The 26,592-nt window shown below is 47.2% G+C and overlaps 2 protein-coding genes and 1 long non-coding RNA gene across 5 annotated transcripts in view; 2 read left to right on the forward strand and 1 right to left on the reverse strand.

Annotated features, from left to right (window-relative positions):
- Positions 1-26,592, forward strand: part of LOC135807198 (leucine-rich repeat neuronal protein 1-like) — a 466,844-nt gene that overhangs the window by 389,931 nt on the left and 50,321 nt on the right. The window lies entirely within an intron of this gene.
- LOC135806691 (uncharacterized) lies at positions 5,582-8,848 on the forward strand. The gene is made up of 2 exons (XM_065320921.1): positions 5,582-7,877; positions 8,177-8,848. Exon 1 carries the CDS (start codon positions 5,889-5,891, stop codon positions 7,872-7,874), a length of 1,986 nt encoding a protein of 661 aa, XP_065176993.1. The 5' UTR covers positions 5,582-5,888; the 3' UTR covers positions 7,875-7,877; positions 8,177-8,848.
- Positions 8,822-9,460, reverse strand: LOC135806692 (uncharacterized). Its single transcript, XR_010551260.1, has 2 exons — positions 9,155-9,460; positions 8,822-9,079 (listed from the first exon to the last, which is right to left on the reverse strand). It is a non-coding gene; the product is annotated as an uncharacterized LOC135806692 (long non-coding RNA).

The following is a 26,592-nucleotide window of genomic DNA, read 5'->3' on the forward strand; positions in this document are numbered from 1 at the left end:
ATGTCTCAGTACTCTGTCAGTTTTGTGCCTAGTTATTGCACTTTCTGACTGTATATAGTATCATGTTACAGTGATGGAGAGTTACTCTAAACTCGTATCCATATGTCCTTTTCTCTTTTACATTTATTTATGGCTCAACATCCGAGTTTCAAATTGCACACCTGATGAGCCGTCACGAACCATACGGCGAAACGTACGTCGTGTGAAACAACTTGTTTTGTAGTCAACTAGTCCATCACAATGTCATGCATGAGGAGTACTGTAGGAGTTTGGCTTTCGGCTTGTACAATTCGTTTTCGCAAAGCTTCCCTTTCTTTACTTATCTTTGATATTTATGACCCACCCAAGTTGGGTGGTGTGCTGCTTTGCTGCTTCGAATTGTAGTTAGACCGCTTTGTCAAATATCGTACTGGTCTCGTCATCGTCCAGTAACAATCGACATTCTTTGTTCCGTTGGGACTGTGGCTTTTGCTCGTTTTCGTTGCGCTTGCCTTCCCCTCTTTGGTCTTTCCATAACCTTGAACCTTCCAAGTTGGAAGGCTGTCGGTTAGCGCTACGGAGATGTGTTAAAGTTAGGTGTCAGGACGTCGAATGTCTCAGTACTCTGTCAGTTTTGTGCCTAGTTATTGCACTTTCTGACTGTATATAGTATCATGTTACAGTGATGGAGAGTTACTCTAAACTCGTATCCATATGTCCTTTTCTCTTTTACATTATTATTATTATTAACTGTTTTGAGGGAAAGAGACAAACGGGAAAAGTCTATTATTATTATAGAAGAACAAGTTTTCAGACCGTATGGTAATGATAACCAATGAGAGTAGCCGGAAAACAAAGGGGACTTTAGATACTGGGCTGACTTAACAAGAGGCATGATGAGCGCGTTACGGGTTGAGCTTGTCGAAAACCAATTGTACTTCATCATGTGTGAAGGGGTTTTACGAAGAAATATTTTATGAACCAGTGTACAGAGATGGTGCTTATGACGAACGGAGAGGGGAGAAGTGTGTGCAAGTCGATAAAGGGCATCCGAAGGAAAACATCGATCCTTGTTGTAAAGAATTTTAAGTATAAATCTATGGTGGACTTCTAATTGGTTCAGAGTTGTGTCAGAAAGGCCACACCAAGCGGTATCGCAATAGTCGAATATAGGGAGAATATAGCACTGATAAAATAATAGTTTACACTGGATGGGCAAATGAGTGCGATGTGGTTGTAGTGCCCCTAATGCTGAACTGGTTCGCTTGCACACACAGTTGACATGTGCAGCCCAAGAGAGTTTGCAGTCAAACATCTCACCTAGATGTTTGTGCTGAGTAACAACACGGATAGGCATAGTCGAGTCAGGGAAGTATAACGGTTGATCAGGAGGGGATGAAGAAATATACATGGCTTCTGTCTTGTCCAAATTGGGCTGGAGTTTCCACGTTTGCATCCCCATGCAGTGCTGTTGATGCGATGCTGCATGGTAAGGAGTAATTGTGCAGGGGAGGAATCAGAACAGATAAGGCCAGTGTCATCCGCATACAAACTAACATCGGGGACAACTGAAGGTAGGTCATTAACGTAAAGCAAGAATAACAAAGGACCCAGAATGGAACCTTGGGGCACTCCAGACGTTACAGGGAGGGGATCAGACAAGAAATAAGACAAGCGAACAGCCTGAGAACGAGCAGACAGATACGAGGATATCCAACGCAAGGCAGCATCCTCCACCCGGAAGGTGACCTCCAACTTGGCAAGTAAGCCACGATGCCAAACGGTGTCGAATGCCTTAGCCAAGTCGAAAAACACCATTCCCACATGCTCCCCACAGTTCCTCTTTGTCGCTATGTCTTGGACAATTCGAGTCACCTGGTATTGAGTTGAGTCACCACGGCAGAATCCCGACTGAGCTGGTGAGAGAGCCGGAGCGATGTGCAGGTAGAGGGAATCGAATACAATACGCTCACAAAGTTTGGAAACTGTGCGCAGCAGAGAGATGGGGCGGTAGTTTGCAGGGCAAGCACGGGAGCCTTTATTCTTGTAAAGCGGTGTCACGATGGAGGATTTCCAATCCTGTGGGAATGTACCAGTTCGAAATGACATATTAAAAATAATGGCGAGAGGATAGGCTATTGATGGTGCAAGATACTGCAGCACTTCATTCGGGATCCCATCTGAGCCGGGAGACTTTCCACATTTCAGGCGCTTCAGATATTTCCGAACTTGAAACGTAGTGACAGTGATTGTACGGAACGGAACAGATATGAAAGGCGACTGGGACAAAGGGGGAATGCGCCACGAAGGATCATCAGGTAGCCCAAATGAGGTGAACTGAGTGTTCAGAACATCAGCTATGCTCTTGGGGGACGTGGCGACCGTACCGTCGGATGCTATCATCGTTTGGGGCATGACACGGCCGGAAGTGTGCCGCTGTGCTCGCACAAACTGAAAGAGTGTAGGTCGATTCGGTGACGTTAGTGATGCTTGAATGGAGCGTATATATTCACGATGTGCTTGCCGAGACAGGTGCTTTACAGCATTCCTTTGTCGGTTATAAGCTGCATGATTTACTGCTGTCGGATATTTTTTGTACACACTATATAGATCACGCTTGCGTTTTACAGCAGACCTGAGCTCAGCAGTAACCCATGGTGGAGATTGCATGCTGCGTCGTGGAGATGTCACAGTGTGGGTGGCTCCGAATGAGGTGAGGTGACGACGGAAGGCGGACTGGAGCTCACAATCAAAGTGATGAAGTGCGTCATTAACATCAGTGTACGAGTTCAGAGAGGACCAGTTGTAGCCAGCTAAATCAGCGTTGATTAATTGCCAAAGGTGCGAAGGTACTTGTTTGAAGCGATACAGTGAAGAGGGAGGACCAGTGGAAGAGTTGGGGAAGTAGTTCGAAATAGGGGCGTAACATAAAGTGCAAACAATCTGTATATGGTCAGACATACCCAAGGGAGGTGCTTGATCAATTGAGCGCACGAGGCGTGGTCGGTTGGTGATCACCAAGTCCAGACACGAAACAGAGCCATTAGGCGAGGAATGAGTGGGGTAACGACAGCATATCTGACCATCATCAGCAACACACTGACAAAACCAAAACCAACTGCGAGTGGATACGTTCTCATGGATGAATGGGAACTGGTTGATCATGAGTACTGAAAATCCTAATCATAATTATAATTTTAGAATTGCGATCATCTAAGGCCTCTTTTACGGGCAAACAGAATACAATTGACAGCGGCATGGCGAATGATTAGAACACAACACCAAAAAATGAAAACAATTGTATGTGTGAAAAAACGCAAAAACGAGAAACAAAAAACACCAAAACACCAAAAACAAACAAAAAAACTTAGAATTGCGATCAACAGAACGAGTTGAACCGACATTTCACAAAGGCTTTTATTGTATTCAAAAAACGAGTGGATACGAAGGCAGTGAAGAACATGGAAGAATGAAAAAATGTGATATGGAGAAAATGATGAACAAAAAATCGTACTTCGAACTAGTTTTCGCACAACACTCCTCAGGAAGCTACGTTGTACTAATGAAAAACAATCCAGAAAGATACTAATAAAGAGAAATGGAGTGAGAAGAAACAACACCTATGAAAATGATAATCCTAGCACTAAGGTAATAACAGGAAAAACTGCGAAAGCACTTAACGAACTTTTAAAGACTACTAGTATACTGTGACACAAGATATGACACCATGGCCAACCAGGGCCAAACAGACAGAACAAGCTGCTACTAGAACAATTTCAAACGAATAATGCTGTCCTTCTGGACACACAGATTAGGCGTATGAATACGTTGACAAACAGCTTCTAACACACTCGACTCCACATTATAACCATGACGAGCACGGCACAAAACAGAAAAAGAAGAATCAGAATACACTTTGCAGCAATCAGGACGAGATACAAGATGCTTATACACTGATGACTTCCTACTGGTTATAAGTTGCATTTGAGAATAAATATGATGAAACTGAAATAGATACCTGTAAAGACCACAAGAGAGAGAGAGTTTGGAAGCTTTGTCACAACTCCGAGTTTCGCGTATCTCTACCATCATGAGGCAACTGATGGATCCAAAACGGGCAGCCAGAACATAAGGGGAAGCAAGGTGGGAAATTCCGAGGGGTGTCATAGGCGACGCGTATCATAGCGCAAGAGCCAGGTGCAGGCGTGAACAGTCGAGGGAATCCCTTGTTCAGGGAACATTCGGTTTTTACACGAAAACTCAGGCGTTGATATGGAGATTGACAAGTACGCACGGTCAAATCGCGCCGTGCGCCCGCCGTGCGCCCGCGGCCCGAAGAAGAGGAAGATGGATGCGCTGCGAAGGCGTCTGTTCTCATTGAAAGAGATGTGGCACAATTTCGATTTGCCTTGAAATATCAGTCCCTCTTTAGGTAACTTTGCGGAGGTAACCCCAAAAGTTCGGAGGTTGGACGGTGTTTTAGCCTGGCCTGTAGGGGTTTATGGAGGTTTTGCCCGAAAAAATTGAACTCTGCCATGTCGTTCTCGAGAGAGAATTGACGAGAAGAAGCCCGTTTTGCATTTTCAACATTTTGTCATCATGGGCAAGATATCCACGAAGAAGAGACACTCTGGAGGTTCTCAATACCAGTTTGCGTGCAAGAATCCCTTCCACGATGAGTGGGGATCGCCTCGGCATAGCTCCAAGGATGTTCGGGTTCGCAAGTGTATCCTGGCAGTGTTGTCAGCGCTCTCTGGACGGGACGTATCTGCAATTTGTAGGAGCTGCGGACGACTGGCTGACTTGAAGGATTTAATCACCAACCACCCTCTGTACGAGCCTCGGAGGGGCGATAGCTATGGGGACTCTGTAGACATGGTAGATGCCAGCGATGATGTTCCTCAGGCTCTCCCAGAGGTAAGCTCCTGCGATGATGAAGATGATTCTTTTCCCCCTGTCTTCAGCCAGTCCCGAGAAACCTCCTCAGCCTCAAACGAAGTACCGGTAGATAATGTTGAAAATGTTGATAATGTTGAAAATGTTGATTCTTTGAAGCGTTTAGAGAGAGTGTTGGTGGCAAAAAACTGTGCGTTGGCTGCATTGTCGAAGATGCATTTGCAGAAGGATAGCAAAATTGAATTACTTGAGAAGGAAATAATTAGTATGAAAAAGGAAAGTGTAGGTTCGCTTCTGAGCACCTCGGAAGGTCGCTTGGACTTGCTACGTAGGCTGTGTGTGGCTGAGCAGCCGCAGTTCAAAGCAGATGTGTTGAGTGCTGTTGAGACAGCAAAGTCAAGTAGATCATTGCAGAACTTGCTGTCCATCCCGACGGGTCAGTTCAGCAACAAACCCTACAACAAGTTTGTTGAGACGTTTGTGACGGGCATGACCTCCAGCACGTTTGCACTTGACTTCTCCGTTGCCGACCGCCGCACAGTTCTTCAAGCGCAAGCCATGGAGTCTCTCTATGCTGCTGCTAACTTGAATTACTGTGCAGAATTCCATGTTTTGCTCCAGGCGATAGTGTACAGCATCACCCAAAGCAAGACAACCCTCGACATTTTTGGTCACCTAGGGTCGGGGGGGGGAGTTATAAGCTTGTGAAAGATTGGTTGGCTGGGTTGGGTGGTAGCGAGCTGCAAGTTCCTGAAGGGTTCGTGAGTGTTGGGTTTGACAATGAGCAACGACAACTTAAGTCGTACCTCTCCCGTGGCAGCAATCGTTCCACGTATGAGGTTCTGACCAATGTTGTCTATGCCCGTCATTCCCATGTTCCTTCCCAAGAAAAGGGAGATTTCCATTTCCGAAATTGGAAATTTCCAACTGTCACTGAGATTCAATGTGCAATAGATCAGGTACCGGATCCTCTTGATCAAGAATCTTTGATTAAGCCACACTTGCTGAGTTTCATGAACAAAAGGATTGAAGCTCTTGTGTCTGAGCAGAGGCTATCAGCTGACCCAGTTGATAGCCATCTTGCATCATTGGAACGAGAAAGACGGTACCTGATCTGCCCTAAATGTTGCACACAGATGGAACGCAGGCTGCATTTGTGTCCCAATGCGACATGCAGGGTAAATGTTAGGCAGGCATTGCAAGCTGACCAAGGCAAATCAGTGGTGTCGACCGAGCACATCAAAGTCACCAAGCCAGGCACACTAAAGTCAGGCACCGAGTTTGTGTATGTACCGCATGTGGACAGCAGTACCGGTGTTTGGTTAACCAGAGTGTCCTCAAAGACCAGTGGTGAAGATGTGCCCCTTGTGTCCCCGGCAGATGTTGGGTTTCTAGAGCCCATTTTTGTCAACCATAACTCCCATGAAGCTGTTCGCATTGTATTGCGCGATGTTGTGAAGCGTGCAAGGGTAAAACAATGTGTAGGTGACGAGGGGGTGAGGGAATGGCTCACTGTTGTGTGTGACGGCTTGCCGTACTCCCTCATATTGACTGTGATGGAGGAGGCAAGGCGTGATGCAGCCAAATTGGCTAACCATGAAGCAGGAATATTGCATGTCGACTCAATGTCGAAGGCTGACCTGAAGAGTGCATGCAGTACAAGGGGCTTGGGTGTAACAGGGAACATGAGTACGTTACGTGAGAGGCTGAGGAAGTTTTTAGATGATCTGGTTGAGAAGGGTGAATTGATGCCCCCAACAAACATTCTTGATGGGGAGTTTGATTGGGTACTACCCATTTCACGTGGCTTGCACTGGGAGATGAACATCATCCAGTGCATTGTCAAGTCTCTGTGGCCATTTGCCTATAAGGAGTTCGCTATTAGCCAGGGATATACTTCTCCTAAGCAATTGGATTGGGCCTTCAAAGCCAAAGACCACCACCGCACATACGATGAGCTGAGCCGTTTCACGGATGGCTGCTTTGACGAACTTCTGCGGCCATATGTACTCGCCCAGGAATCTGGCAGCAACACCCCTTCAGCAGAGGGTTTCTTCGTTTGGTGCAAGCAGTTCAACAACAATTATACGTATTCCTGGCTGCTGGAGCTGTGCACTCAGTACTGCTTTCCACTATTCATGCTTCGGCGGGGAGCACGGCACAACGACGTACCACTGTTCATTGAGTCTCGCAGAGTTCTCTCTCCATTGCTGCATGCGAGGAATCACACAACATATCAAGTGATTGACATGTCCGAGGAAGTCCGTCGCCTCTCGCTCTCAACAGATTTGCGAAGTCTCATTGACAGCACTCTCTTCCTCAGCAGGTCAGGAAAGGGTGACCTCCACCAGGCACTTGATGCTATCGTCGAAGAGCTAAATGCCAATGTGAAGTCATGGGTGTCAGGGGAGAAAGACTCCAACATGTGGCGCCGGGTGATCCGTAACCATGAGCAGCTCATGAAGCTCCGCTCCAAAGTATTCAGTGCCCTACAGCTGCCAGATCCAAAGTCGGAATCGAGAGCCCGTCCTGGTTATGCTAAGGAACTTCTGGTATGGCGTGCGCGTCTGAGAACAATGTTGGTTCCCAATGGTGAGCTAGCGTTTTCAAGACCACTGCAATCCTTCAGTCCTGGTGAGGAATTGGTTCCGGATGCTGTGAACCTCACTGCTGTGGGTAAAGCCAGACGGAAGCAGCTAGCGACATTATTTGGAGATGGTGCCTATCCGCTGTCCAGGCAGTCTCAGCCACCACACTTTCTGACCACCGAAGAGGCCGAGAAACACGGGAGTGATACGAGACGGACTATGGCTTCCCTCAGGAAAGAATTCCAGCAGCTACTACATCTCGCGCCCGACAACAATGCTGCCTCTGCATTGTGCTATGAACTGGAGCAGGCTTCCACCCAGCCAGCAGTGTTGAAGGTCGTGCGCCAGATGCGGGATATGGTTTCGTGCATGGCTGACGGCGGCAATGCAGCTGATGATATGCCTCCATGAGTGGTGAGTGCTTTGTGCCTTGCATTTCTTTCGCCACTTTCATCCATTGGTGTGCGGTTTATGTGCTTTTGTCTCTTCAAGGTACATTCGGACACACTCATATTGACTTTTCTGTGCAAAAAAATTATTTCAGTTAGTAGACATGTGTGTCTTTATGTGTCTTGTACAATGTTCCAACATGCAAAGAAAAGATGTTTGCCTCGCTCGAATGCAGTCCGATTGTGTCCATAGTATGCATGGATGAGCAGTATTTTGCTCAAGTAGCTTTCTGTGTTGTTCTTGTGTGTGCACTTTCCTTGCAGTGACTGCTTCACAGTCGGTGTACTCGCCAAGGGAGGGCTGGTCCTGGCTTCCGTAGTTCTTCAATGTGCATTTTGCGTCATGCCACACACTTTGCATTGTCAAGTGCGAGCGCTACACTTCTTATTCACACCATGTCTTCTCCATTTATATACTTTCCACTTCATTGAGCAGCTGGCTCAAGCAGTGGGAGACTCCAGTGCAGAGACGCTGTACCTCGAACAAGGGTCGTGGCTACCTCGCCGTGGTCTTATCCGTTACTCCTATGTCGCCGTTGGGGATATACACCCGGTTTTTTCCCTCACTACTGCGTCCGTCAGCGCGAGGGTTTTTTCCCGGCTGGCTCGGTCCAGGAAAATTAATCTGACGGCCCCAAGTGGTTCTGCATCATGGCCCGGCTATCACGATGATCACGGCTATTTCCTCTATTTCCATTTGAGACACTGAGGTGCATGTACATGTGGTACAAACCAGTGCTCCTATTCATAGTGGTTCAGTGTGATGTTTGTTGACTACTAGCATTGTTCTGTTGTCCAGAAAGGGTCAATTTCTGATGACGCATACATTATTATTTCAATGTTGACATTCTGAGGTGAATTGATACCAGACTATGGTGTTTGCACACAACAAGTATCCAACAGGTGATGTTTGAAGGACCAGCAGTCCAAATTTTATTTTCATTCTTCAGTGGGGCTCGTGGTGGAATCTGGGGTGTTCATCGCGGTGGGATATGAACTGCTTCTTGCAGAGCATGCCACTGGGTCAGCTCTTGCTTTTGTGACACTTGAGCTGGTTGAGGGCAAAATCTCGTCCACAGGATGCGAGCTGTACGTGTGTCGAACTCCAGAAGGAGCGACCACCACGACCAAAACCTTGGCTCCACTTCCAACATGCAACTCTGCGGCCTGCAGAACACAAATGAAGCGAAGTCTTCATGACAAATTGCGCAAGTTCAGAATTGCTATGTGCATTCAACTTACCTTTTTTAGGAGTCCATTCTTCCGTTTTGAAAGGAAATTTCTTCTCCTGCTGTCACTTGAAATGAGGCCAGTGACTACATTTTTTCGACTTTTCTTCTCCTGAGCCATTGGGTGTTGAACACTGCGAAGAAGCTTGAAAAATCACCAAGGATCACTCGAGAAAGAAGAAAAGGCTTTCGACTTTTTTGGAATTTGGCGCACGGACCGTCGAGCGCGAAGAAAATATTCACCAAAACAGCGTCGTCATCTTTTTTCCGGTGCGGTCTGCCGAGGTAAAAAGGGCCGAGGCCGGCAAGGCGGCTACGCGGGCCTACGCGCAGCTACGGATCACCATGACCACCTTGGCGACCAGACAATGTCAAGTGTTCCCTAAACAAGGGATACCCAGGACTGGTGAAGTTGCCAAGTCTTCAGACTTCAGGCTATGCAGCAGTAGCTCCGGCATGAATGATATAGAATAGAGCTGGGGGCAAATGCCAAATCCACACATGCCCACACCACAACACAAACATACACCCACACTCTGTAAAGACCTACACACTTTCGAATCCGCCCACCTCATGTAAAGATGACCAGGTGAAAAATACAACGTTCATACCCACAGAAGAAACACTAATCTTGTTGAGTGAAGACCACCGATTACAAAAAAGTTGATGAAAACAAGAAAAGAGATATGGAAATGGTCAATGCCTTAGCAACACTAAAACAGGAAACAGTTGAGTATGCTGAATAGATAACACGAGAGCAAGAAGATGGGAAATATATTGTTGATGATGAGATGGAAAATGGGTATGAGTTGCCCATTTTAGGATTGTGAAATGTCTTTTCAGAAAGTTGGTCCAAAGTTGGTCCAAAGTTAGCTTATTAATATCCAAATCCTCATCCAAAGCTGGATCTCCTGAAGTTGACTCAGGAACCGATCCCAATCAGTCCTCGAAGTGAATCAAGATCGGGTTTGAGAGCCCTCAGATCCTCTAATATAGATTAAATCGGGGTAAGTGAAAAAAGCTCAAGTTGGCTCACTTCCGATTTCGGTCTCATTTCTTGGAGGGAGCAAGTTGGCTCACTTTTCTGGAATTGGGGTGAGCCAACTTTAGAGATTGGGAAAATCAGTAGTTGGAGGGTCTATCCTTCAATACAGTAGTATAGGGGAGGGTAGGGACTTGAGAGATTGACCGGATAGGGCCAATCGAAAAAGTTGATTTTGGCTCACCCTCAGGTGAGCCAGAACCCCCTCCCCTATACTGCTTTACCTGCTGTCGGGGGTGTGTTTATCAACACGTACGAAAGCGACATCCCACTTCTCCTGGACGGTGGGGCAGTGATCCAGTCGAGAGAGGGTACTTGTCAAGGCGACCCATTAAGGATGGCCTTTTATGCTTTGGCCTTGATTCCTTTCTTTTGGCATTGGCAGGAGGTCTGCCACTCTCCGGGACAAATGTGGTACGCCAATGATGAGGCTGCTGCAGACAAGGTGCCGACATTGCTGTCGTACTGGCATGTGATATCCGATGTTGGTCCAAAGTATGGGTATTATCCTAACCCGCAGAAGACCGTTCTCCTGGAAAAGCCCAATCTAGCTCTTCGTGCCGGGAGTGGTGTTTTATTATTATTATTATTATTTTATTTTTTTAATAACGAAGGTACGTGTTGGGTCGTAAGTGTTGTGTATAGTGTTTGTCGCCGTATTGTCCCTCTCCGTACTGTCTCTCTCTGAGCTATAATTATGCATGCTCGTTGTAAATAAATCAGTCTTTGTCTTGTCCCACAATGGACTCCTGCTTGGCATCAGGCTAACACAACATGGTGGCAGCTGTGGTTTCTACGACTGTAGGAAAGAACCCTTCGCCTCTAGCCCGCAGTCGAGCATCCCCAGCTCCGGGACAGTCTCGTCATCGTCGTCGTCATGCGTCGTCGTCGTCAGTCTGAGAAGTTTGGTTTTTAGTCCAGTCATGCCCGGCACGCACTACGCTCTACTCGTTTCGTCCTACTCGTGGACTCTACTCTTCAGCAGCAGTCACGCCACTGCTCCTTGTCTCTGCTGACTGTCGTCCCTGTCCAGCCAGTTCGTCGTCCTCGCATGCTCAATCTCTCGGCAGCTCCGATAATCCTGCTGTTGAGCACTGATCGCCATGTCCCCATGCCGTGCTCAACCCATCCGTCCGGGAGAGATAGAGGTGTCACGGTATGAGCGCTCCGGACCGACCAAGTCTGACTCGTGACGGAAGGAACTGCCAGGCGTATGCCGATTAGCTGTAGCTCATTCCCTCCTTGTGTTTCATTTGTTTTCGTTTTGACCTTGTGTGCTTCTTTATTCTTTCTCTTCACTCTCGATCTTCTCATTTTTGTGCCTCGAACTTCTTCAGTTTTAAAAAAAATTCTCTTCTGTGCAGATGCCAGGCATGCCCTGCTACTAACAGTACTGTACTGGTGTACGTGTAGGCCCTAGCTCGTCTCTCAATCTTGTTTTTTTATGTTCCTCTTTCTTCCCGGAAAAGGGATATATTGTGTAGATACATCTTTTCTCTCTCTTTCCCTCCTTTCCCGGAAAGGGAGATGTTGTGTATAGTGTTTTTCGCCGTATTGTCCCTCTCCATACTGTCTCTCTCTGAGCTATAATTATGCATGCTCGTTGTAAATAAATCAGTCTTTGTCTTGTCCCACAATGGACTCCTGCGTGGCATCAGGCTAACACAACAGTAGGTATCCACGCAAACACACATCCAGTCAAAATAAGGCACTTGTCAAATTATCCGAACGTTTTTGGTCCCTTCTCATCAAGGATTTTACAGGGAATGGCTCAAGTTGGAAAGACTAAAACTTATATAGCGTAAAGATATGAGATAACAACACTCGTGACAAGGTGGAAAATTATCAAGTTCAGCACGACACAAAACTTGAAGGAAATAATAATAGTGACAAGAACATAGTGAGCAAATTAAGTCGCATTGTTAACACCTCGACGAGGAGTAACACCAAACAATTGTAGCGACAACACATTTTCTATCTGTACGCAAAGTTCAGGATCTAACTTACGGATATACAAAGCTTCTAACACAGCCAGATGCAACGCACATCTATCACGTGACAATATTGAGGACACATTATCACTGTACATTTCACGACAATTGGTACGGGCTGACAGATGTTGCTTGATTGACGAAGTGCGATTTTTAGCTCCGTTGGGTGTTGTCTCCTCCTGTCTGCTGATGTTGAAGTGCAGAGCGACGCAGCCTCATCGCTCAGGAGTGCGGAGAAAGTCATCTGAGTTCAAGCTGTGTGCACGATATGACAGACTTTCACATTATGCACGCAGCCACCAAAGTAAAACTCATGGACACTATCCACGGGCTTCTTTACTAGTACTACAGCATCAGCTCTCTCTTCACTGTCGTCGGCGACTTGCCCCTGCGTTGCAGACGAGCACGCATGGTGTGGCACTCACTCTGGGAAACACAAGTTAATCACTCCTCCACTCGGACGCATGACATGTTGGGCATGATGAAGGTACACTCGAAGAAGCGGTGCCCTTCTTAGTTCTAGGAGCATCAGGGTTCTGCTTAGAGAAGCGTTCTCTACATCGACAGAGGAGAGAAGGTAGTGAAAATAAAAATAAGTTTCAATCTACAGTAATCCGAAATATCCACTGAATGCGGAAAACTTACCGCTCCAATAACTCCTTCTTTTTCCAGACAGATTCGCACCCTCATTCAGCAGAAAACTGTTCAGTTCCTTCACAGACCATTCTTTATTTGATAGCTCGTCCACGGGTTCCACAGCCATCAATGGCAAACAACTCGACCACATTCCTGGCTCGAGGAGTACTGTGACATTCCATATTTCGAAAACGCCTCGCCATGGTGTCGCAGTATTATTATCTGTGTCCGGTGCTAGTCGTTTTTAATTGACTGTCACCATTTTCTCCCTTCATGTCTCCGACTTGAAGGGCACCTGTACATATGGTGTATTCTCGATACGTAGAGACATTTTTACTGTATATCAGGCACTCTGCGAGATGCATGTTCCTTCACTCCACATGCGCGCTTCTCCTTCGCGCATAATGCTTGGCTACGCCCTTGCCTTGGTTGAGGTGGTGGATCACTTTAAAAGTCACACTGTCACATTCGAAGCCGAAGCTCCGAAGTGTAATCGTAGATTCCGCTAGGACCCGCAGGGTCCGACGTGGAATCGGGGTTACACGAGGAGTGAAGGCGAAGAATGTGACAGTGTGTTCCCGCCCATTGTGCTGGTGTCACCCACCCCTCACTGTCACTACTCTTGATTGCACTATCATTTTGGTCTCTCAGAAAGGGCCAAAGAAAGCAAGAGGTGCTAGGTGCAATCAAGGCGTGCATTTTCATTTTTATCTTTAAACCGCTGGAAATTTATGGAAAACTAGAGCGATTTGACTTGAGGCGCCTGAACGTGAAGTGTCCGGAATTGAGGAAGGCGTTCTCACTAGCCCAGCTTCACAGTCGATCAATTCATTACAGTATAGTGCTTGCAGGATAGAGCTCCACAGCCTTGGCTGTGCCACCTCGATATATGGTCTGGTGATTCAATTGACAAGTCTCGATTACTGGGTCTGTCACTTTTCAGTCGGGGATGGCCAGCCAGTCACCTCACAGGTGCCATCGCTGCCCTACGAGATCCCGTCAGTTCAGGACCCATGCACAGCAGCCACCCATAACCACATGACTCTGCAGGAGTTAAACTCCATTCATCTACTGCTTGTGGGCGGAGTGCCTTGCTCTGCAAGCCCCAGTACATGGCATAACGGGAGTACCTTTGCATGTCGAGATTGATCATGTGATGGCTGTTGCTTACGTATCCAAGGAAAGAAACATTGGATGACTATGTGTCTGTTAGCGCTACCAAGAGTACATAACTATTACTATTGGCGCGACCCCGCTGGCTCCACCTAGTCGCCGTCAATGTTCGGGACATCGTCCACGACCCACACGACCGTCACGGTCTGCAGACAGCGGCAACTGCCTGTTGGACAGGTAGGTCTTTACACCATGTACACAGTTACATCAGTGGTACAGACCCCTTGCCCGATTTGTGGCCAGCCATACCCGCTAACTGGACCAGTATGTGAGTTAGCGCTCAGATCCTGAGGCCGAGGGCCAGGCTTCCTTGGTCCTTCCGGCAGACCAGACCAGTGGGAGAATGCACTTCTGCACCCTCCATTCTGCTTCATCCTGATGGTTGGCGCTATTCACCACATATAGCAAGTGCTCTTGGTGGGTCCGGTCTGGAGTTCATCGCAGTCGGACCAACTCCTTAGCCACCCAGTGCGATGTAGGGCGGCAGTATAGACCAATTACCAATGCATCTTTCTCCTCCCTCGTCGACACTGCAGCTACGTGTTCAGGGCCTCTTGGAGTATTGGTCAGGCTGATATAGCGACCACCCATTTGATGCCCGATGTCTATTACTGCTGGCCTGCCAGCACATGGAGTGTCATCAATGTTCAGGAGGTTCTGCAGGCTTGGGGACCCAATCCCAATAGACCAATCCCGAAAAGATTGTCTGGGTTCGTGAAAGGGGGCACGCGTGCAAGCCAGCACGTGTGAAGTGCATCGTTTTGTATTCAGTTTGTGTGTGTCAGCTCATGGCGGAGGAGATAGAGACTTTTGCTCGCCGAGCTGAAGCTAAAGGATTTGATGGAGCCCTACCAACAGCTAGTCAAGGACCTTCGGTACCTTAGGCAGACCCTGACGGAGTTTGGAGGCCAGCTAGCTCTCGGTGAGGAGAGAAACATTCGCGTGGCGATCGACTCTCCGTAAAAAATGCAACCTACATAGCGCCGACATACTGCAACAGCTACGATTCCAGCTAACTAACGTTACTTCTCGATATGCTGCTTCACAAAGTTCAACTATTTACAAGTCCTGACTGTTGTAGTCTGAAACTGGAGTCTCATCGCCCACCTACAGGTAGCTTTTGGAGCTGATGGATTTTCCGACTTGGACTTCTTCCGCAAACTCTCGCAACAAGTTACATTACTACAGTGTATGCAGTGTTTCCGCACGCTCGTGTCGACATGTCACCTATAGTACATGTAACTGTGTTATACTGTACATGTACCGGGTCGCGGAGGAGCTTGACGACCTCCGCTGACTCCAGGTTTCCGAAATACTGCCGTCGTCGTCTTTGATGTCGCTGGTGACATTCTCCCTTTGCAGGACGTGCGCATAGTGGTCGTCCCGGGGGTAAAGACTATGTTGTCTTTCGAAATAGTTCTTCATCAAGCTCGCGCGAATGATGTTTCTCATCATGAACTCGTTCCGACGGTGTGACACGGCGAAGGTCTTTGGCGGGGCACTGGCCTGGCGAAAACGATATCTTCTTGTGCAATATAACATTGATCGGCTGCAGATGGGTATCGTGTCTTCGTGGTTCGTCCTATAGGAGGGCAGCTGCCAGGAAAGAGGCAGGACTCATCGAAGACGAAGCGCTCGCAACAAACAATAGCACTCGAAACATCTCGTAAGATTTAGGGCCTATCGCTTTCCTGGTTCCCTGGTTTGCAAGGGACAAACTTCTTTGTCCACATTCCTGGCTCGAGGAGTACTGTGACATTCCATATTTTGACACAGCCTCGCCATGGTGTCGCAGTATTATTATCTGTGTCCGGTGCTAGTCGTTTTTAATTGACTGTCACCCTTTTCTCCCTTCATGTCTCCAACTTGAAGGGCACCTGCACATATGGTGTATCCTCGATACATAGCGTCATTTTTACTGTGTATCAGGCACTTATGCCTGTTCCTTCACTCCCCATGCGCACTTCTCCTTCGCGCATAATGCTTGGCTACGCCCTTGCCTTGGTTGAGGTGGTGGATCACTTTAAAACTCACACTGTCACATTCGAAGCCGAAGCTCCGAAGTGTAATCGTAGATTCCGCTAGGACCCGCAGGGTCCGACGTGGAATCGGGGTTACACGAGGAGTGAAGGCGAAGAATGTGACAGTGTGTTCCCGCCCATTGTGCTGGTGTCACCCACCCCTCACTGTCACTACTCTTGATTGCACTATCATTTTGGTCGCTCAGAAAAGGCCAAAGAAAGCAAGAGGTGCTAGGTGCAATCAAGGCGTGCATTTGCATTTTTATCTTTAAACCGCTGGAAATTTATGGAAAACTAGAGCGATTTGAGGCAACGCCAGTGCTGTGAGCGTATCGAGGGTGGGGTCTGCTATGTCAGCGGGGACTCCGGGAGCACGAGCTGTGCAATTTACCCAACATGCAACAGCAGGTGAAAGGACCGCACCATTGCTCACTGGCGCTAGAAGTCTGAGGCATGCAGCCAGGTCCTTCGTTCCGAGTTACAGGGACTCGGGTATTGCACCGCAGTGGAGTGAGCATCCCGACACTGCGTTCCAGCTGCCAACTGCCACAGCGTCACCTCGGGCAGCGCACAGCACACCTGTTGTTGCAGAAACGAATCAGTATCAGAATGCTGGGGCGCATCCCCAGAAGATGACTATCCCAATTTTTGACGGAGACATGCGCTGCTTCCAGTCCTGGTGGGCCGCATTCTCGACTTCCATTGACACGGCACTAGTCACAGCAGATTGCAAGATGTCGCGTCTGCACCAGTACCTGCAAGGAGAGCCGTTGCGTGCCATTGACAGCTTCGGATATTCAGCTGCTGCTTACAACGTGGCCAAAGCATTCCAAGCCAACATCGAAAAGTCAATGCAGGGAAGACAGTCGCGCACAGTTCTCATCGGAGAATTCAATGTGGACTATGCCAATCCTCTTGCCAGCCGTGCAAATCACTTGCACTCCACACTCACACACTGCGACTTGTTTAACCATGTGTCTCAGCCGACAAGAGTCACGTCCTCCTCGGCATCTGTTATCGACCTGTTCTGGTCGAACGTTCCCATAGAGGTTGTATTTCGCACTGTCTATGTAGATATGAGCGATCATTTTGCTATCTTGGCACATATGCCTGGCTTTGGCATGGGAATGGCATATTCGGGACACCCAGCCGTCAAACGCCAAGGTAGGCGACTCCATCGGATAAATTGGAACACATTCAATGAGGATTTGAACCATCATCTAGCGACTTGTATCTTTACCGGAAATCTTGACAATGCTGTGCAGAGTCTTACCACCTCTATCATATCTACCCTGGATGTGCATGCACCATTGATTCATCGGCACCGACAGGAGAAACTTCCTTGCCCCTGGCTTACACCGGAGCTAGTTGCCGCGGTTCGTGAGCGAAACCAGTTCCATCGCCTGTTGATGAGCGACAAAGGCAATGCGGAAACTGGATCGCCGTCTACGTAATGCCTACTTCATGAATCAGTGTGCAACTCATGATAAGAGAAAGTTGTGTTCAGTTATGAACATCGTCACAGGCCGTGCTAAGCAGCGTCAAGAACCTCAAGCCGGCATCGAGGACCTGAGCAAAACCTTTAGGGATGTTGTGCGCGACCCAGACCGACCATCCACGCTAACACCACCAAGTGGATCGATGCCAGCGTCTAGCTTTCTGCAATTTGAACTGGTGCCGGTGAGTGATGTGAAAGCTTGTCTGAAGTGCATAAATCCCGTGAAGGCCATGGGCAGTGATTACGTTCCTGGTTTAGTGTTGAGGGAATGTGCCGATAGCCCTGCTGGGCCACTCACGGATATCATTTAACGGATCACTGTCCACTGGAACAGTACCAATGATGTTCAAGCGATCGTTTATTAGTCCTTTGTATAGGCACGACCTGCAGACTGTGGATCTCGCCGTGGAGAGCGCTCTCCAAGCTGCAGGAGATAGACTAACTTGGCTTGACACTGTTGACAGACGCGTCGACTCTGCTCCTGTTTAACAGGTTCAGGGAAGATGCGAGCTGTGTTTATTATTATTATTATTATAAGTCGGGAGACCCCACAGTGCCAGTTAACTACCGCCCAGTATCCTTATTGCCGATTATATCTCGTATTCTTGAACACTTTGTGAAAAAGCAGCTCGTGGAATATCTCACAGCGCATGAACTTTATCCGAAGACTCAGTTTGCGTATCGGAAGTGTCACTCGACGGAGGATGCACTTGTGCTTGCCATCAACAGGTTGGTGCTTGCACGCTCACATCGCCGCTTCACGGGCATCGTCATGGTAGATATGAGTAAAGCCTTTGATCGGGTGCAGCATGAACGACTCGTCTCTAAGTTGCACTCCCTTGGTATCTCATCTAGTGTTCTACAATGGTTTTGTAGCTATCTGACTGAAAGAAGTCAACAATATCGAATTGCAAACTCAGTCTCCTCGTCAGTGCATTGTTCCCATGGAGTGCCACAGGGCAGTGTACTTGGTCCCTTGCTGTTTGTTCTATACACGCGCCTCTTAGATGCCTGCCTGAACAAGTCATCCACCAAGAGTTTCCGGATGACATCACAGAAGAGTTCTCCGACAGCGATCTCAACACTGTGTGCCGACAGCTTAGTGCAGCTGCCACTTCTGTTTCACATTTGCTTGCTGAAATTGGGCTGTTGCTCAATGCGAAGAAGACGCAAGTCATGGTCATCCACCCCCGTGGACAGAGAGCTGCCATTCCTGATGTATTCTGTGGTCAGGACGCACTCAAGGTTACCCCTACTGCAAATCACCTTGGGGTGGTCATTGATTGCGAACTGTCATGGAAGCAGCATGTGGACAACGTGACTAAGCGAACTGCCCAGACCATTGGTCAGCTCTGGCGCCATGGTCGTGCTCTAAGTTTATCAGCCAGACGGTCGTGGTTCATTAGCATGATCAGCAGCCATCTCTGCTATGCGTCTACGGCTTTCTTTCCTTGCCTCACAGTGCAGTTGTTGGATCGCTTGGTCAAGATTTTCAAATCCGGAATTCGCGCCATTTTCTAGGTGCCTTCTGCCACCCCATCATCCCCTCTGCTCTGTCGACTTGATCTTCTTACTCTTACTCAGATATATCAGCAACAATTATTATTTTTTGTTCACAGATGTCTTGGTGCTGAACTGATCAGAAGTCTTTTCAGCACTTTCTTTGGTTTAGTCAATGGTCGTGCCACGCGGGGTCAGGCTTCACTTTTGCTTCCTGTCCCGTTTTTGCCGGGTCCTTCCGGTCGATCCACTGTTCAGTTCATTGGTAGTGTGTACTGGAACTGCCTGCCGCCTGATGTCCCCTCCATCACAATTCCTTCCGTATTTAAGAAAGCAATAACAAAAGATATCTTAAACTCTCTTACCCTTTCCTAATATCTCGAAGACGCGTTACTGTCAACATTCCTTCAACCCTGAAACCTTCGCATCCGTTGTATTGTTTTCATGAAAAATTCATCAAATTCCAATTCGTTACTTGTAGTACTCCCGCATTGATTTGTGTCCGTCTTCTCTTGGTGCCTTGTTCATGATTGTATTTTCCTCTTCCTCCTTTTCTTATATCACCACCTTCACCCTTTTGCGAGAGATGTGGCAATACGCCCAGTGAGAAGGCAGATTTTGCCTGTGCTTCTGGTGAAGTAAAATAAAGGTAAACAAACAAACCAACTCTCCTTGGGTTGCCAAGCAGCTCGATGGAGACGACTTGCTATCTTCCCAGTGAGTATACATCCCAAGATGAATGCCAACGCGAAGGCACAGAGCTCGAGGACAGAAGCCATCCTCTGCTACCAATGTAATAGATTGCATAAGTAGCTTGGAAATAACACAGCCTCTCAACCGAAAAGAGCCTTGTTTTATAGCACAAGGTGATAGAGAGAACACCAATGAGAATGTGAGAAGAACCGAAGTGTCAAGTAGGAAGGAAGTGTGAATACTGTCTTCATGACAGAGGGGTATGAAATGCATGCAATAAATTGATAGGTAAAGGTGAGAACTATCACAGTGTGCCAATTTCATGGTTCCCTTCATTAGATTTTGCGCGGGCTTTGGAATGTCGATCTACACTCCAAAGCAAACCTACCTGCAACATTTGAACGAAATCTGACAGACCGACTCGCACATATGTTCTGGTTTTCTCAGACATGCTCTCTTAAGTCTAAATGCGGATGCCCTTTCTCGAGATACCGTATTTCCCCGTAAGTTAGTCGTACTAACTTTCGAACTAAGCAGACACATGAGTACTAACTTTCAGGGGTGGTACTATCTTTCGAGGAGTACTTTTTTATCGGGGGTAAATGACACGCAGTGAAAAGCCTGCGCAACTCTAGTGTCCGTGCATATGATGTATGTACTGTACGGTGTCTGTACATGTAGGACGGGTACGAACTTACTATCTTTCGGGGGGGAACTGTCTTTCGGGGTGATAACCTCGGCAGTGGAAAGTGTACTTTTTATAGGGGGTTCTAAGTCATTGGGGAGAACTTATTTACGGGGAAATACGGTACCCTCATTGTCTGTGGTTGTATCGGTTTCACTCTACTACTGTTAGCACTGATCATGAAGTCTATCCAATTCCTCACTTTGTCTATGGAATCTATCACAAGTTTCTTGTTTCCATCTTTATCACTTACTGAACCAGAGCGCAGTTGAACACCCCTTATTCTCCCCAACACGTCTTTCACCTTCCTCAAGTTCTTACTACTTTTGATCCCTTCTTCATTCCGTATTTCGTCATTAGTTCCTACATACTCATCGATAAGGCCAATATCATCCGGGTCTCTTATGTAAGAAGAAGTTCTACCATCCAATGGTTCAGGAGTGCTACTTCGGATGGGTTTGAGGAATGTACCGATCACAGATGGAATTTGATGGAGGGCTGTTGTGATTGCTGTTTGATTGTCATGAAGTTGTCCAAAGAGCGCATCTCGTTTATCATTTTATGAAAAACCTATTATTACTCACTTTAAACACACGGCGAGGAGACAATAATTTGATAACCGCAATCAATAAAACTAGCTGAACCGACATTTGTGTACTTTATTCATGCAATGTTAAAACGGTGGAGACGATGTGCAATAAAACGATGAAAATATGAAGAAATGGTGTAGGAAAAAAATATGGATCCAAACAAGTTTTCGTACAACACTCATCAGGAATCGTCGTTGTACTAAAGGACACTGAAACAAAAATTGAACTATTATAGAAAATCTAAGTTAGAGAAATAACACTAAGAGCAACAACAGTGAAATTTACAAGTGTGAATTTTAACAATCAAAGCAAGAAATGAACAAAGGAGAAAGGAAGGAAAGACAACGTGATAACACATAACAGCAGTACCTTACACCTAGAACATTAACAGCCAAGCTTGGCCGCACTAAACACGAAAACGTTACTTGAACAATTTCAACCCAATTATACTATCTATCTGTACACACAAATAAGGCTTGTACAGACGCTGATAGATAGCTTCGAACACTTTCAACTGTAGTCCATAACCATGAAGACCTCGGCACAATACAGGGAACGAAGAGTCGGAATACGAATTGCAACAATCAGGACTAGCTAGCAGATGATTGTACACTGAAGACTTGCTACCACGAAACTTACGCACAACACTAACACTCTCACCGGCATTCTCACCATCACTCCCATCACTGCTCTCCGACTCACTGCTCCCTCCGCCGTCCGTTCCATCCTCCGCTTCCTCTGTACTCTCTCTGTCTCGTCCATCCCACCTGACCGGGTCCATTGAACTCAACTCGGCCGTCACCCTGCTATCACGTCCCTCCTTTCGCCCTTGTCCGCTGAGTGCGGAGCGTCTGTTGTAGTTGGCTGTTGATCGTCTTGGTCTTTCAATTATGGGCTTGGATGGTGGATTAGTTGTGGTTGCTGTATATTGCGTTGTTGGTGTTGGTCAGGGAGCTACTGATATGCAAGGTGGGTCTTTTTGAGTCGGCATTTGTAGTATTAATGCCGCTGTCAGTGTTGCTCGCGGTCTCCCACTGGCAAGCTCCACCGCCGCAAGAACCGATGGCGGAGAATCAGGAGGAGGCAGTGGGACCGGGAACGCAAGCGGCACCGCCTCAGCCAAAGCCGCAGGGGGCACTGACGAGGGAACCACCGACGGCCGGAGCAAAGGCGGCAACACAAGCCGACCACCACGCCCATTCTCCTCCACCACCGCCACCAGCAACGGCGGAGCAAGCACAATCTGTGAGCCAGGATCCGCGGGTTGTGTAGGCAACGGCTGTGTGGTTATTGGTTGTTTTCTAGGTCGCCCTTGCTTCGGTCTTTGTTGTTGTGCGCAAGGTGGAAGTATGTGACGTGGTGTGCGTTGTTTGATGCGTGCGTTCAGGTGCTGAACAGTCCTACCAACATACCGACTAGCGCATTGTCGGCATTCAAAGTTGTAAATAAGATGACTTAGGTGATGGGCTGGTAGGACATCCTTCCGCACCGTAAACGCAAGCATCGTGGTAAAGACTGGCACGAAGTGTACTGCGTAGTATGTTCGACGAACAACAGACTTGACTGCACTACAAACTTTAGTCGACTCCTGCCCTTTCAACAGCAAACATAAATTAACGGGTCAACGAGCAGGACCAATTATAGGAGCCTTCGTAGTTTGTTCGACTTTCAACAACTTCTGCAACAAAAACTCAGGGTACCCGTTCTTGACAAAAACTTACCGGAGAAAACCTAGCTCTTCCTGCAGCTTGCAGGACGAACAAATACGCTTCGCACGATCTACAAGGTTACCCACTAAGTTTACTTTATATTGTGACGAACAATAAGAGTCATGTACAACTCTTATTGTATAAAAAAATATATAGATAGATGGGCCTCAATATATAGATAGATGGGCCTCAACCAGCAAAAACAGCCCTTAGTGTCAACATTTCAAAATTCCCTTTTGGTAAGAAATTTCTTGAACCACATCTACTGAAGGACCTCAGCAAATAAATAGTTTAATATTGCGATTCAAAACCGGTGTATGCACCAATATACAAGAGAAACTCCAAATTGGTGCAATGTACGGATACGATGTATGTGTACAATAAATATTCAGCATTCTAATATGGGTGGGCCGCTTGAATACTTTTGAAACAGTGCAGTAGGCAGCAAGAATGGCAAAGACTAGCTGAAGAGTGCGGAGATATGATCGACATTTTCGCAGCTTCATCCTGCGTCGAGTCGTTCCGCAATCTTCCATTTCTTCTTCCGCAGCTGAAGACACGACGTTGCTGCCGTCAACCCCGTCACTAGCTCCAGACTCAGAAGTTATCTCAGCTGACGACTCCTCATCTCCCGACTCTGCCGAATCATCGGCCACCTTGATCCACATTGCAGCAGGAGATGACGGCTGCGATTCCGCCTCACTGTTGACATCGACGTCGGAACCGAAGAACGTCTCATCCTCACTCTGATCTTTAGCGGTTACTTCAGCATCCACTCCCCACCAGGCTCGAGCTAGATGTGCCCAATGACTGCCGCGTGTGCTCAGCTCTGCGAACAACTCTGGCGTCCGCAGCCATCGCAACAAGATCGAGGAACACTCGAGTCGCCACTCGACACCACTTCAACTTCAAAATAAAATTACTTCAAGTTCAAGCAAGGAGTTCAATACGACCACTTTGCACTGTTCGCAGCGCGACCAAAAAATCGTTGAACGTCACAAATCGACTTTTTCTCGAACAAATTACTAAACCTATAAGGGTCGTTTTCGCTCATTGCGGCTCAGATAAGGAAGATGGGTTCTAAATTTGGAAACGCCTTGGAAGCTAATAAGATCAGTCTTGATTCCTATGCCAAAAAGAGGGAGTTATTTGTCATCAGTGAAGAAAAGCTGAATAAAACTGGTGGAGATGTGAATGGTCATGTTGACATGAAAAACAAATGTGACGGGTTCGTGTACCGTGCCGGTCAAGAACAAGGTGTCGAACAACTCCCTCGTCAAGAACCACCTTTCCTCTTCCGTAAGACGCCACCACCCCATGATCAGGTGTCAGATGCGGCTCCTAAACGGTGGGGAGGATAGATCAGATCCACCAACCAGAGGCCAAAGGCCTAAATCGCATGTGTCACATCCATGTTTTACTCATGCCAGGCCACGAGTCGTGGTCTGGCATACGTAACACATATTGACATGAACTATCATAGAATTTGCCATCTTGGTTTTGATGGTGTGAGTTCAACTTGTGCGGCTCCAACGGGGTGAGTCACAAGTGAGTTAGGGAAAAACAACCTTCATTGCGCAAGTTTGTTGATGATGATCAAACTCGACTGGTCGTGAGTGGAACACTGAACATGAAAGGACATTTTGACATGGGTGGAATGGAAATTGTGAATGTAAAGCAACCATCAACAGGAACATCTGTGGTGACATCAGAATATCTCAACACATCACAAAGCCAGACTCGCTGGACGAGTGGAGCCAACCAGATGAAAGGAAATCTTAACATGGGATTGAAACACACCATCAATCTCCGACAGTCAACAGAGAATTACTCAGCAACAACAAAAGAATATGTTAATAGAAAGGATGGAGAGGTGAAAGTCCAAAAATTGAAGAATATCATCCCAAGCTCATCAACTACTCCACCAGAAGCCATAGTTCATGCTTTTCCTAATAACAAAAGTCCAACCAACAAACTGATTGTCAATGAGGATCCTTTCATAGTTGATCAAGAAACAAGTGGTCGCAGAAGACGTTTACATGTACCGTATCGAGATGTGTTGGGGGGAAAAGCGGTAATCCGATACATTACTGAAAATCATGTAACGACAGCATATCGGACCGTCATCAGCAACACACTGACAAAACCAAAACCAATTGCGAGTGGATACGTTCTCATTGATGAATGGGAACTGGTTGATCATGAGAACTGAAAATCCTAATTATAATTATAATATAGACAATAAATGGAAATGCTTCATTTGTTAATACTGTTGACTATGCTTCCATATACCCTTGGTTGTATTCGTTGTCCGTTGGATAAAGATGGAGCCTGCTTGACAACAAAACCTCCTGCTGTTTGTCAAACACCAATCCCGGTTGATATCCCTAGTGAAACACCGCCAACAGACCATACCACTACGCAACCACTTTATGATCAGACGAAGCCAGGAAACGTGAACAACCTTCATTTGACAGACCCCTAACTCTACCTGTTGTCTCTGATTACTATTCCGACAGTTGGTGCTGTCGTTTATCTCATAAAAAGTTCCAAATGTTCGATGAGTGTTGACCCTGATAATGATCCAAGAAACTTAGAAACACACCCACCAGTAAGATTGGAATTTGATCCGATGTCATTACCAGATATGCTTGGTGGGAACTATCTACCAAGACCACCCTCAACCTTTGATGTAACTGGTATGGTCTGATGGGAAAAAGGAAAGGTTAATGATCTTGCGTTTGAAAGCCGTATTTGAATATTGCGGCCAGCTGTATGTGGCCAGCTGTGTTTAATGGTACGGTACGGTACGGGACAGATACGGGATAGTGCCAGGCGTGACACAAGCACACAAACAAACACACAAATACCAAATTTAAGCTGTGTGGACCCTGGCTAGCGCCAGACGTTACATAGCTACGGGAATAATCTTCTCCTTCTTTTACCATGGTTGCCTATCACCCACATCTTCCCATTTAAGCTGCCATCGGAAGCCATAAGATGTTGAACAAATAAATATAAGTACAAAAGAAAACAAGAAAACAGTGGAAAGAAAGGAACAGGGAGGAAAACAAAGCTCAGACAATTACGTGAGATAGCCGGAAATTACATTGTTTAGCTAAACACGCGTGAGTGCTGCAGGAAAACGCAACGCAGTGCAGACAATTTGGCGAAACTGAGACATGCTGTGGCTGTAACAGTTTTCCCCTGTTCTCTATAACTTTACACTCCCTCGCACCTCGTGCGTCTTACGCCTGTCTATTAGCACCTTCATTGGCGCCATTGCCACATGTATACTATCACATTCTGCATATAACTGGTCGAGGCACGCTCAACCAGGCCTCTTACTTTTCAAGTTTGATTAAACCTGTTACACTGGTAGCAGAGGATGGTTCCTACTCTGCTTTTGGCAGGTGTTCTGGTCGCTCTGCTTACGCTCCTCGTACTCGTCGTTCGGCTGATAAACGATATCAAGACCGCTCAGCGCGTTAGCCAAGGAAACCGAACGATACATCCGAACTCAGAACCGTGGGAGCCAACACCCCGCCTTACGAAAGAGCCGCCTGTGTTTGGAGGAGATTCCGCTACATTCAAAGAATGGACGTTTGCAATGGACATGGCCCTACGGTCGTTGGCACTCCCAAATGCGGCACAGAGGGTCGACTACGCGGCAGGATTTTTGACTGGAAACGCTCGTCTTTGGTTGATATCGGCATTGGAAGCTAACCAAGTGTTTTCCGACTGGCCTGCTCTGAAAGCGGCACTTGGCGATGTGTACGGACCACGGCACAACGAGGAAACATCGCGTATGGGACTAATTTCCGCAGCACAGCGCGGGTCGCTGGACGCATACATTGCTGCTTTCACTCGCCTCAGCCTGCAAGTGCCGGAAATCGACCACCACACCAGAGCG

This window comes from Sycon ciliatum, chromosome 1 (genome assembly GCF_964019385.1).
Source record: "Sycon ciliatum chromosome 1, ocSycCili1.1, whole genome shotgun sequence".
NCBI classification, from domain to species: Eukaryota; Metazoa; Porifera; class Calcarea; order Leucosolenida; family Sycettidae; genus Sycon; species Sycon ciliatum.

Bases quoted from the DNA above. Each gene is read 5' to 3' on its own strand.
- LOC135806691 (XM_065320921.1), top strand. From the start codon at position 5,889: ATGAACAAAAGGATTGAAGCTCTTGTGTCTGAGCAGAGGCTATCAGCT.